Source organism: Typopeltis vanoorti, chromosome 9, assembly GCF_054136105.1.
Source record: "Typopeltis vanoorti isolate ZY-2024b chromosome 9, IOZ_Tvanoo_1.0, whole genome shotgun sequence".
Taxonomy (NCBI): Eukaryota; Metazoa; Arthropoda; class Arachnida; order Uropygi; family Thelyphonidae; genus Typopeltis; species Typopeltis vanoorti.
In genome coordinates, this window is record NC_143557.1 from 19,855,298 (window position 1) to 19,869,408 (window position 14,111).

The following is a 14,111-nucleotide window of genomic DNA, read 5'->3' on the forward strand; positions in this document are numbered from 1 at the left end:
GGCCAAACCCTTCTACTAAACTTTATCCTCCCACAACAAGTTTGTAAATTTTAGAGTGGTGAGTTGACGTTCTTTCAGGCAAAACTCAGTTTGAGGTAAACAATACATGTTTATTTACAACGTTAAGTACAATACACAATTATATAAAATCACACTTACTAAAGGTTAAAATCATACATAAGGTTAAGATAGGAAACTCGATTCTCACAAGCACTGCCTGATGCAGGCTAAAGTTAATATTTGGCAAAGTGCTAAATACAGACTTCATTAATACAATACATTCATCTGAAATCACCCCTTTATAATCTTGGGGACACTAAGTTAAATTAACCTCAATATATGGGCCTTAGTTTCTCTCTTTACGATGCTATTAAAACCATTTAAGTAATCTGGACATTTGGCTATAGCCTACTGCATTAGTCACTTAAGAGTTCACAGGTTAGAATTGTCCTGACATTATACACTTCTCGCATCTAACTAGGAAAGAGTACCTGCCTTTTAATCTTCTTCGTCAAAACCCAGAAATTCATCTCCAGAGCTAAATGAAGAGACACTTGAAACCTCTTCTAAATCAGAATTTAAGTCCTCATACGACAAATTGTCCTCTATACCATCCAGTGCATTACTAATGCCACACTTCTTTATTTGATTTAACCACTGTCTCAGTTTTCACAGCATCCCATGAAGTTTTGACCCGCTCACAAACTTGCGAAATGCTACGCCTCTTCCTTCTTCCTGATGGCGTAACCTCAAAATCTGAAGACTGCATCTAGCTGTTCCACTTCTTCATAAATCTCTTAAATGGTTTATTAATACAGACAACTAAAGGTTGAAACTAACTAGTTAGACCTCCTGGAATTACAGCTAACTGAGTTTTCAATTCCTTGAGTTTATTTTTAACATCTCTTCTGTGACAACGAAACTGATCCCATACTAGCAGGGCAGGCTTCTTCAACAGGGCGCCTAGACCAAATTTTATCTATCCATAACTTCATTCCTCCTCCATCCATCCATCCAGCCTTTTGCTTGAACATGTACAAACACTCCTTTAAGCAGTTTTTTTTTTGGGTAGCATCTTCCTTTTAAAAATCAATTGTGGCAGAAATTTTGTCCCATCAGCACAGCAGGATAAAACAACCGTGTAGCGAGTTTTTTCGTGTCCCGAAGTTTTAACAGTAACACCTTTTGTGCCCTTGGAATCTACAGTTTTGTTTGAGGGCACATCAAAAGTCAGCAGAACCTCATCCATGTTTCCTATTTGGGATAGTTCAAAATTTTCTCGTTTCCTTGCGTTAATGACGAATCGATGAAATTCAATCATTTTTTCTTCATATTCAGCTGGCATCTTTTGTGATATTTTTGTTTTAGTCTGCATACATAGCTGGTTTCTCTTCATGAATCTCGAGCACCACGATGTTGATCCAGTAAAGGTGGTGATCCCTCTGTTAGTGGCTATCGCTTTCGCTTGATGAATAATCATTTTTGTAGACACTGAAAGTCCTGCTTTTCTGTGGTCTAAAATCCAAATATTCAGTTCTGCCTCAAGTTCTGGCCATTTTGCAGTTCCACTTCGTAGGTTATGTTTACTGTGAGTTGCTTTTTTCAGATCCTCTTTCTGATTCTGCCAAGTTCTTATCATTTTCTCAGTTGGGGATGGCCCGAAATGCCTCTCTGCAGCCCTGTTTCCATGTTCTTTAGCATACGCAATCACGTAGCTTGTATACAATATTGTAGCACTGCCGACGTTTTTCAGCCATAATTTGCCAAGAAATTTAGAGAAAATTTAACGGCAGAAGTTTATCACCGTTCACAACATCTGCATCCACTGAATTTTATGCAACTGGAATGTTCTCCCACACCACAAGGAAGCAAGAAAGAAATCGCGTAACTCGGAACAGAGAAAATTTCCAGAAATAAAAGTAATAAAAAACTGAGTATCAGTGTATAAGACGCACCCTGTTTTTCAGACCTATTTTCAAAGAAAAAAAGTGCATCTTATATGCCAACAAATACGGTAATTATTGGATAAATTTTTAATTTATTTTAAAATGTCAAATAATAAAGATAAATTTATTAACTTGTATTCAACAACAACAATTTTTATTTTTATTTTAAATTAATTACAATGCTTTAAATACTGCAAATGTAAATACATACCACAGATAAATAACAAAAAAACTGATTCTTACATTGAACTGACACACTAAAAGCAACTCTATACTGAAAATTATATTGCACAAAATAAAGATAAAAAATAATTATCAAGAAAGGAATTCTACAGGATTATTAAATATCTGTTTATTTTTTATTTTTTAAGGAAAAACTCAAATCACTTATTTAAACATAGTAAACTGTAATGACATTTTGAATTACACTATATGTTTTTACCTTTATAACTAAATTTCTTTGATTTACTATTTCCTTTACAATTACATCTTTTAAGCCTTCAAATAATGAATTTTTTTTTGTGCATTCTCATAAACTTATTGTTTTATCAGGAACCTCTAAACACTTTATAAACACTTCATTACAAATAATAATTTGATTTGTTGCATATATCTGACACATTTTTCCATGTCTAGTTCCCAGTGCATAAAAATCATTGTTTTGCAGCTACCAGAGCCAAAAGATTCCTTGAATTAATCACCTCTAGACCCATCAATGTCTGGTATAGGCAGTCTTCCAGTGTCATTCTTTCTTCTACTAGAACATAACTGAAGGAGATCTTTTGCAAAATCTCTTCATCATTTTATTGGCTTGCAATCCTGCATTGTAATTTTTTTATTAAGTTTTTTTTTTCTTTCTTCACTCTCTCTAATATTTTCTGTTTTATCTTCTTGTTTATGATTTTTTTTTTTTCTTATTAAGTCCTTTGGCTTAACTTTGTCCATTTTTATCTGTTTCGTCAACATGTTCGTCACCAAAATATTCTACATGAACGTTTCACCATCAGCAGTCTCCATCATTAGATTCTACACCATATTCTTTATCAGATCAATTTATTAGCTCCAATTCTTCTTCTTCTGTTCTTAAAAATTGTAAAGCTTCCTGAGAAAAAGTTGAAGTTTTTAAATTTCACTGGATGACTGAACACACACACAGTGTGGTCCATAAGTTTTAGGACAAAAATTATAATACAATCAAGAAACACATGACCGAAAGATAAAACATATTTGTCATTCAGAATACAATCCATTGGCATCAATATAAGCTGTAGTGCAGTTGTACAGTTTTTGGAGAGCTGTAGAAAATTCTGCATTTTCTATTGTCATTAATTCATTGGTTACAGCTTTATGGATGGCTGGAACATCCACAAATTTGTGTTCTTCAGCTTCATTTTCAACTTGGGGAACAGAAAATAGTCCAGAGGAGATAAATCTGGTACGTAAGGGGGGGGGTGGGGTGATAAAGGGTGGAGAAACTTTTGTGATGCACATAAAGTGATGCATATTTGCAGCTTCGCGAGTGGACGCATTACTGTGCAACGGAAAAAAAATCTTTCAACCATATGGTAGGATAAACACATTCAATGCATTTCAGATGATCCTTAACTTCTTTATAAAATTCTGCATTCACTGTTCACTCTTCCAGTACAAATTTTTTGTGCCCATGCCTTGAGAGTAAAAAAAAAAAAAAAAAAAAGAAAATCAACGTCGTTTTGATGCATGACTGCTGCAATCTCAGTTTTTGATTTAGGAGATGTCTTACCAACCAATTCAGAACTCTGTCACTCTGTTTCAGTATCATGGGTGAAACACTAACTCTCATCATCTTCTGTAATGATTTTGTCAAAGAAATTTTCATCTGCATCCACCATCACGATAATGTCCTGACAAGACATAACTCAATCTTCTCTTTGCTCAGCTGTATAGGCAATGTAGGGCAAAACACACACACAGAACTTCCTCTTCCCCAATCTTCACTCAGAATGCAAAGAATGCTGCTCTTAGGAATGTTTGCTATCATCCACAATATGATTCAAAGATCATTATTCATCAGTGGCAATGTTTTCCTGAGCTTCGAACTGATGTGAAACAGCCACGTCTTGTCTCATCTTCTACTGACTCCCTTCTGCCACAACATTGCAAATACCACCTGAAGATGTTAGATTGGTTCAGAGTCTCATTTCCATATGGCTTTTGTACCATTCCTAGGGTTTCTGTAGCAGAAAGGCCTGCTTTAAAATGAAATTTAATCCCAATTCTCTGTTCTTTTCATATCCATGATGTACAAAGAAAAATACTTTACACTATACATCATATTGTGCACACTAAACTAACCTCACACTCTGGGAGGGGGATGTAGACAGTTGGTATTACTTATAACATTTGCAGATAGATCGCTACAGCACAGTATGCACAACAAATTAAGCCCTAAAACTTATGGACTGCACTGTGTAGCTTTGTAGGGACTGCATTTTATTCTTTCATGATACAACTGATTTTCCATGAACTGGACGAAATGTAAACCATCACACCAATTTATTGTTTGAATGGTTTCAAGCCAAGCACTCAGTATGTTTACTACATCTTGATTTGCATGTTCCACTGATCCTTGACTTTCACTGTGATGTGGTTTTCCATGCACAATCTTTAGTTCTGGCCACATACACAGCACAAATTTCTTCAATAATTCTGTTTGAAAACTTATGCCTGTTATCACTTTGAATAACACTTGGAGCACCAAATATTGTAAATATATCTAAAAGTTTATAGGCAACTCCTTCAGCTGTTTTCATTTTTAATGGCCACAGCCAAAATGATTTTGTTAAACAAAAATAAATTCGAAACCTCGATCTTCATGGGACTACAGGTCGATTAAGTCAACTTGGTGTCAACTATTCAGCTAATTAAAATTATTGGTCTGCCTACCAATCTCTTTTAGGAACATTTAATTTTTTTTTTTGGAAAGTTTTATATAAATTCAAATAAAGCATAATGATTTCTGCAGTCACATTTTTATATTTCTTATTAATTTATTTGGTCATTCTGTTTCTTCCTCCATGTCCAATTGAGATGCGTGTCATGCATGATATTAAAGTTCAATATATGTAGCTGAATTATCCGAAACTGGATAAACAAGTTTTTAATAATCTCCTATTTTGATTACATCAAACTGTTTTGATTTTTGATAATCAATAAAATACATTTGTCATTTTCCCTGTTGTTTTTTTTGTTTAAGTTGTGTTATCTCATTTTTAGTTCTAAATACCTTTCCCTCAACAGAAATTGATTGGTGTTTGAAGCCTTTTCTGATATTAGTTTGGCTAGCTTTGCATTAAATTGCATTTTGTTTTTTTTTACTCAAGTTTGTCTCACTAAAAATTATAATCCTCGAAATAACAGTTGATATAATTGGGACATCATGTGACCAACTTTACCTGCCAGTCAAAACATATTCATTAATCCCAAGTAACTGTTTAATATTGGAGAATATACATAATGACTGGTGATTTTGATATATTCACAAATACTAACCATATTCTCCAATACATTTGCAATTATTCACAATTCTGGGTGATTATGAATAATCTTCTATTTATCAAGCATGTAGAACAAGTGTGTATATTCATTGATGAATATACATAATGACTGATGATTTTGATGAATTCACAAATATTAACCATATTCTCCAGTACATTTGACAATTATTCACAATTCTGGGTGATTATGAATAATCTTCTATTTATCAAGCGTGTAGAACAAAAATGTACCACTAATGAAAACCCTTAATCTGCTAAAGTCACTTTCCCCCTGATATATTTGAACTATTTAAATTTAAAATACATGCAGGATATTTCATGGAAAGGGAAAGTATACAAACAATTAGATGGGACAGCTATGGGCTCCCCCCTTAGCCAACTTCTACCGAGAACACCTGGAAAAACTAGCTATCAATACAGCCACTCTCAAACCAACACTTTGGCTATGCTATGTTGACGATGTGCTTGCTATTTGGCCACATGGCCCAGGCACATTGGATACATTCTTAGCACATTTAAATAGCCAACATCCAAAAATCCACTTTACAATGGAACTGGAAGCTAATAACTGTCTGCCCTTCCTGGATACACTAATCACACGTCTTCCAGATGGTTCCTTATCATTCTCAGTTTTTAGAAAACCCACACATACAGGGAGATATTTACACAAACAATCACACCATCACCCTTCTCAACAGTATGGTATCTTAAAAACGCTAACCCACAGAGCGAGAGCAATCTGTTCCAATGACAATGCTCTTGCTGCTGAACTAGCTCACTTATGCCACACCTTCTTGGCCAATGGCTATAATCCCCAAAAGATAAACAAAATACTAAATGTCCTAAGAAACCCCTCCCACTGGAGAACTACAAAAAAACAGTCACCATCCCATACATTAAAGGCACATCGGAAAACATCAACTACACATTGTATTCAGCCCGTGTGTCAAATTAGCAACTCTCATCCATTCACCTAAGGACAGCATCCCTCCTTTATCACATCCAGAAGTCTGCGAAGTACCCTGCTTGTGTGATCAAGCTTACTACGGTCAAACAGGAAGAACTGTGGATATCTGCATCGGTGAACATAAAAGATACATCCAGCACTATCACTATGGCAAGTCGGGCCTAGCAGACCATGCTTTGGATATCCCTGCACACAGGATCAACTGGAAGAAAACAAAAGTACTGCACAGAAGCTTTTACAAGTCAGAGAGATTGTTCTTAAAAGCAACAGAAGCCTTGAAACATACTCCAAATCTCCACAAATATGGCTGTATAAATTTGCCTAAGATTTGGGAGACAGTCATCTTAAGACATAACTAGTACCTGCTTTTTCTCTCTATTTTTTTAGGACTTTAGTCTTTGTGCTGTTGCTGCAATTTTGTTAAACTAGTCCCTTTGTTACACCATGTTGTTATAGTCTCACATACTGTGACAAACTGTGTTTTTGTGCTCTGAAGATGCTGGTTATAACACCAGCAAAATATCAGCAATAAGTCAATAAATAATTATTTACTTATAATTCTGTGTTCTGATATATACCGTCGAAATTAAACAACATCCTGTTTATCAAATTCTCCATAGCACTCAGAGGTTGTTTAGTTATTTTTTCACATATATTTTTGATATTTACTTTATGCAAATAATCTAAGAATTGTATATATACAACTTTTATCCAAATGTTATAATTTCATTTTTTTAAAATTTCCAATTTGGTAAATTTTTATTTTTAAACTTTCTCTTTACATACACTTTTACATCCCAGTAATGAGTTTTGTGCTCCATTTATTGTTTGTAGAGGTGTGTTAACACCTGTGTTTATAGTTTCCCACAGGTTCCTAACAGTAGAATGTGACTGGCCAGAGAGTGGTAGAAAGAGAGGACTTTGTGAAATTCACAGTTCATGTAACTGTCCATAATTTTATGTGTTCACTCTGATGATGATGTGATAGGATACACATCACAAAATATGTGTTTTATATTATATTAAATGCTTTATTTTATTTTACGTAATTTACATGTATAGTAAGATTGCTATGTCTATCAAATTACTATAAGATATATGCAGACTTAGATCAGATCCTCAATATAAGTCAGTGAACTTATCACAACCACATGTAACTGAATACCATAAACTATATGAACATATATGAATTGAATTATGCAGAATATGCTTAATGACATTTCTTTTAAATTAACTAAATATAATTAATGAAAACATCTCCTTACTTTGTGTTTTGGACAAAACACAGAAAAATTTTCCTCACTCATTTCACATCCTGAAAAATTGGAAAAAAAAAGTAGCAGTTAAACAATAATGATATTCTCTTATATACAATATATTCTGAAATAACATTAAATTCTATGATTAAACAAATGCTGTCATCTAATTAGCAGAATGGGCATGCTAAAATGGACAACAAGGAAATGTGATATAAACAGAGTGGATGCTGGAAACAGTAATGAACATTTGTATAAGGGTAGTCGCCATATGAATGGGATTTGTTCCAGGCCCAATTTAATTGGGTCTCGGAAAAAATACAGAACAGGTAGTGATAGTTATCGACCCAAAAATGCATTGTGTTTGTTTACAAATGCCAGGAGCATCAAAAATAAGGGGATAAGAAACTGTTGCACTGATTGAGTTAATTTGCATAACAATTATTGTTCTATATAGATTTTGTGTGTGTGTGTGTGTGTGTGTATTGTTATATATTATACTGTTATTTATAATATTGTTTATGTAAAAAGTTTATGACAGGGAATTATGACCATGTAAGATGGAGATATTTATTATTATCATCATTATTATTACTATGTAGGTATCTCCATGGAGTCAGAGGGCCCATAATGGGAGATCCATGCTAATTTATATACACACAATGTCCATCGTATCTCTCCTTAAATTTATTCACTGTCACGGAACTCACAACTAGTTCTGGCAATCCATTTCACTCATTCACTATTCTCCAAGAAAAAAAATATAGTCTGCACATCTTTACTAATCATACTCTTATACAACTTCCAAGACCTCCAGTTCTCTCTCTCTATTCATCACGTAATGAAAAATTTTCTTTATGTTGATCTTATAGAACATCTCTTTTTAATAACTTATAAGTTTCTATCAGGTCTCCTCTTTTAAACCTATCAATTAAACTTTGCAACCCAGACACCTTCAACCTATTTTTATAAGAAGCATTCCACAGAACTGTCACCAGCTTAATCACTTGTCTGAATCCTCTCCACCACCATCTCCTGATCCCTAAGAAACCCAGGTGACCAAATCTGTGCATAATAGAAAAGATGTGGCCAAATCATAGCCTTATAAAGAGAAAATTATAACCTCCCATCTTTACTCATTAGATGTTTCTCAACATCCAAGTAATCCTTTGAACTATTGTGCCAATTTTTACAATATGCCCTCTGAATTTCAACTCTCTGTCCACCATTACTCATAAGTCCTTAGCCTCATCAATTTCCTGCAAAGATTACATACTGTGTATCAGTGTGTTATACAGTATGTAATATTTTCAATCTAAAGTGCATAACCTAACATTTTTCATAACCTTACAACCATTATCCTTCGTTCACAATGCCAATTTATTTAAATCATCCTGTAGGATATCTACATCACTTTTATCAACTATTGTCTTCCCCAGTCTTCTTATCGTCAGCAAACAACTGAACCATCATTCTATGAAACAGTCCCTGTTCTATTGGAAAAGTTCCCTCTTCGTTTATAGCATCTTCTATCACCCATAATGCTTTGCATTATGGGTGATACTGAGATATTAATGCAAAGCATTAATAATAAGGTGTACACCCTTTGGCAACTCCTATAGGTTGGGATGACCTCTCATTGCTTCTGCCTTGGTGTCTCCACTACTGGGCCTGGCTCCCACTGACGAGACCTCAATAAAGGTCAAAACCGGTATGGGTAGTGGCCCTTGCCTTAATGCATAGCATTACACATATCCGCAAGGAGATGTGCTTTGCATTATGGGAGATACTGAGATAGGAGTGATGAGAGCTTTCTCCACCTTTGCAACACATTGCCCGATGTTACACTTGGATAAAGGATTAAACTAAACTTATTATAGAACATGGTTTTGTTAAGTGAAATGGTAGTTGAGGAAGATTGTGTGAATGTTCAGAAAGTGTGTGGAAATGATAGAGAGGAAAAGAGTTTAATTGATGATAAAGATGTGTGATAATAATGTTGAAAAACAGAGTGCAATTAACAGTATGATGGCAAGTGGAGTGGATGGGAAATAGCTTCTGTGACTAACAATAAGATAGCTAGAGTGAATGATAGCAAAAGAACGACTCAAGATTTGAAAGGCGAGTTGGTGAAAATGAGGCAAAAGATGAAGCGAATGGAGTGAAACAAAGAGAATTGTAGAAATGCATGGAAGAATGAAGAAGATGGAACAAATGATGTTGTATGAAAGAAGTATTGAAAGACTCGCATGTGGCATTGTATATGGATTCGATTGTTAGAAGTGTAGTAAACGAGAAGATGCACAAGGTTTGTTTTCCAGGTGGTAAAATGAATAGCGTGAATGAGGCATTAGTTATGAGGAGTAAGCAAGCAAAAGAGTTGTTAGTGGTAGTAGGAAAAAATTACTTGAATGGGAACAATAAAAATTAAAGACTGGATATCAGGAGATTGTTGAGAGGAATAAAAGATAATAGTGTAATAGGAAAGGTAGTCAGTGTGTTGCCCATGAGTGATGAGATGAGGAGATAGCAAGGATTATGAATGATATGTTAGCAGAAATGTGTGAAGAGAAAGGAGTGCAGTTTGTTATTGTGCGGAATAAGTTTCAGAACAAATTGAACTGTATAAGAGTGATGGACTTCGTTTGAATGGTTTTAGAATGAGTCATTTGGAGAGACTGCTGCTGGAAGGGAGAGTAACAAGTACAAAGAATGAATCTGAGCAAGTAAGAAGTGATGTGAAAGAGCAGAAGAGTAAGGAAGAAGAGATTGAAGTGGTGCTTATGAATGGAGAAGTGGGTAGCATGAGTGTACAGAATGAGAGCACAAACATGCAAGACGATTGGGGAGACTTAAGGTGGACAGGGAATATAGCATGAGAGAGGTTGATGTTCAAAGGGGAGGTGATTATGTGTGTAGACAAGAAGGGAATGGGATGGGCTGGGATGTAGGGGGGGGAACAGTTGGATTTGCAGAAGATTCTGGGATGGATAGGAAGAAAAAAAAGTAATGGCTCAAGTTAAGCATGAAGAAGACACATCTAATAAGTGGTATTAGTGAAACTTGTTATAGATTCAGGAAAGAGCTGTCATGTTTGTATGCAAATGCTAGAAGTATCAGAAAACAAGGAAAATGAAATGGTTGCATTGATCAAGCTCATTCATCTAAAAATTGTTGGAATAAGTGAGACATGGTTGAATAAGGATGACATCCTGACAGGAATAGAGATGGAAGAAAGTATGATTTTTTTGTGAAGACAGAAAGATTAAAAGGGAGGTGGGGTGCTACTGATGGTAGAAAAAGAGAGTTATGTTGATGCAAGGGAGAAGAGTGGCAGTGGTTTTTTAAGGCAGTACGGTCTCCCTTAAATTAGATATTGCTATAGATCTGGTAATGTGGGAGTAGCGACCATGAAATGGATAATTAGCAAATTAGCTAAGAAAATAGGAAAAAGGTTATCATTATCGGTGATTTTAATAAGGCAATAAAGATTGGGATGATGAGATAGCAACCAGAAGTAAAGAAAATGAATTTCTTGGGTTGTTGAGAGAGAACCATCTCAGACAGCACCTAACAGATGGCATGTGAGGAATGAAAGTCATGGATTTGATCATCTCATCAGAGGATGTCATTATAAATGAGGTGTCAAATCTCCCTCCAGTTGGTGAGAGTGACTATGAAGTGACTACTTGGGTGGTTGCCAGCCATGTGAGGACTACTGTGAGGAATGGGTATATGTGTGTGGTACTACAAGTGTAGTGATTATGAGAAGCTCAGGAAAGAGTTTGCAGCTGTAAGGAGAGTGGTTGATGTCTAATATCTAAATGCATTCCAAGGGTTAATAGATGAATGAAGAGATTGAGCATATATATATAAAAAAAAAAATCCTAGGGAGTTCTTTTGATATGTAGCCAGTAAAAAGATTATGGTAGGATGACACTGGTTGGAAAAAAATACTATAAAGACAACTGCTGAAGAGGATATAATTGAGTTATTTAATGAGCATTTCATGAAGGTCCATCATCCTTGTGAATATGACATAAGGGAGAGTTTGAGAGCAGTAGATGAGGAGGAAGAGAGACTGAGCAAGAAGTATATGGGAAATTAAGCAAACTTGATGTTAATAAGACTGTGGGACTTGATGATATATCACTATGTATTTTGAAAGAATGTGCCAGGGAGTTCACATCTGTCTTTGCATATCTGTTTAATATGAGTCTTACATTGGGTCAAGTTCCAAAGGAATGGAAGGAAGGAAAGATCATACTGCTCCATAAGGGAGGCGACAGAATTTCAGTGAAATTCAGAAAAAAAAAAACTGAATAGAAATTTTAACTGAACTATAAAACAACTGAATATTTCCCACTCCCCTAAATCATTCACTATATCATTAATATACAAATTAAAGAGTACAGAGGCTTGAGGCACTCCACTGGTTCAACTTCATTCTCCTAGATCCCATTCCATTCTACCGTATACTACTCTCTAGTGTCTGTCTGTCAGTACCTGTATCCATGCACCATCTTCATATCCATTCCCATTTGCTACAAATTTTGTAATAGTGTTCCATTTTGTAACAGTTTTCCAAAGTACAATAGCATCACCATTTACCTTTTATAATTCTGCTGTCACTCTATTATGAAATACAAGTGAGAAACTGACAGACAAACCTCAAACATTTCAGCAGCCAGCCATGTTTTTTTTGAAGTAGCAGGAGAAGAAAACTATGGATCAATCTCAGAAAGAATTGCACTTTATTAAAGGAACACTTTTGGCATCTTTTTCTGAAGTTTCTGGTTTAAATGGATCTGGAAATCCAGAAACAACTTTAGTATTTTTGTCAACAAGGTCAACAGATATGTTGCACATGTCACAGTGAAAGTTTTTTTTCCAATTGGTTATAAAGTATATTATACTCAGTAAGAAATTACATTCTTGTTTTATTCCTTTACCCAAGCAGAAGCAAACAAAGTTTGCACATGAAGTATCTTCATGTCTAGTCTTAATGAGTATAGAGACTACTGACTTCATATCATCATCTGTCACAATATAGGGTCAAAATGGTCTGGTTAGTAACCCTTACCATAATACACAATATACACTTCTAAAAGGAAGTATGATACAAATTTTGTATTATGGGATACTGAAGCAAGTGATGTGAAGTCATCAGCCTCAATATACAAGTATACTGGTTGCGAAGATTTGAACTTCATTTGCTTATGCTTGGGTAAAGAATTAAAACATGAATATAATTTCTTGTCAGGTATCCTATACTTTGTAATCCAGCAGGAAAATAAACTTTCTATAACTATTTCTGATCCATCACATTTTAATAATGTGATGATACAACATTTTACTACCAGTATATGAAAAATATATCACTTCTACATTGATTTAATTTTAGGAGTACTACGGTTCTTGGGGTTGATTTTCTGCTGTCGCTGGGTGGGCCCCACTGCTGAGTGATCTTTAAGGTCATTCAGGGTTTGTCAAGATGAATCCACCCTCCCTAGCATTCTAACAGGTGGTTAAAACTGGTCTGGGTATTGAACATTCCTATAATGACCAGCAAATTATATATGCCTGAAAGGAAGTGTGCCTTGTGTTATGGGATAATGAGGCAATTACATTACAACAGTGCCAAGGAGGACTTCATATGGCTTTTATCCTCCTTTCCATGGTCAGATTACTGTTTTTATTCTTCAGATTCAGATAGTTGGTGAAATCTTGTTACAGAAATAATCCATATTGGAATGGTGGTCTTCATTCCTCACTCTGTTCAAATTCTCACCCTGTATCTAAGCCACAGTTTTCCAAGAAGTGTGCCAGAGTGGTCCAAGAAAAGAAAACAACCTATCATAAGTGGCTTGAGAACACACCCCCAGTTTCCTTCATGGTCTACACTCTTGCTGTAACCTGTAAAACTATCAAAAAAAAGCTAAGCCTACCTCTGATGGGGCTAAATGTAGAAAATTTGCTACTTATTGCTACTAGCAGTTGTGCCTTTTGGTGCTTCACCAAAGCTGTTGGTCCCGCTCTGCTACATTCTCTTTCTAACCCTAATGGTAGCATTGCATCATCATCATCTAAACATAAGGATGATGTCCTGGTTTTGTTTTTCTCTTCCAGCTCCTCAATTGATGATCAAAGCAAACTTACTCTTTCTTTGTCCAGGGCACTGCATTGCATGCTTTATGTGATCATTCACCAGAAAGATATTAGAAGGATCTTGAAAAACCTGGATACCAAAAAGGCAATTGGTCCTGATGGAATCGCACCTATTGTGCTCAAGAGATGTGCCTCCTGAACTAACACTTGTTGTTTATCATCTACACACTACATTGTGCTTAGCTACCACCTTACAGCATGGAAGCAAGCTCATATTACAGTCAATACTTCACAAAAA

General features: G+C 35.3%; 1 protein-coding gene across 4 annotated transcripts in view; it reads right to left on the minus strand.

The window, feature by feature from the left end:
• The window catches only part of LOC150102912 (uncharacterized), a 536,005-nt gene that overhangs the window by 18,913 nt on the left and 502,981 nt on the right, over positions 1 to 14,111 (minus strand). For all 4 annotated transcript variants that reach the window (XM_090397626.1, XM_090397627.1, XM_090397628.1 and 1 more), the window contains one exon: positions 7,715 to 7,764. In XM_090397626.1, coding sequence (XP_090253752.1) covers positions 7,715 to 7,764 — 50 coding nt within the window. The remainder of the gene's footprint in view (positions 1 to 7,714; positions 7,765 to 14,111) is intronic.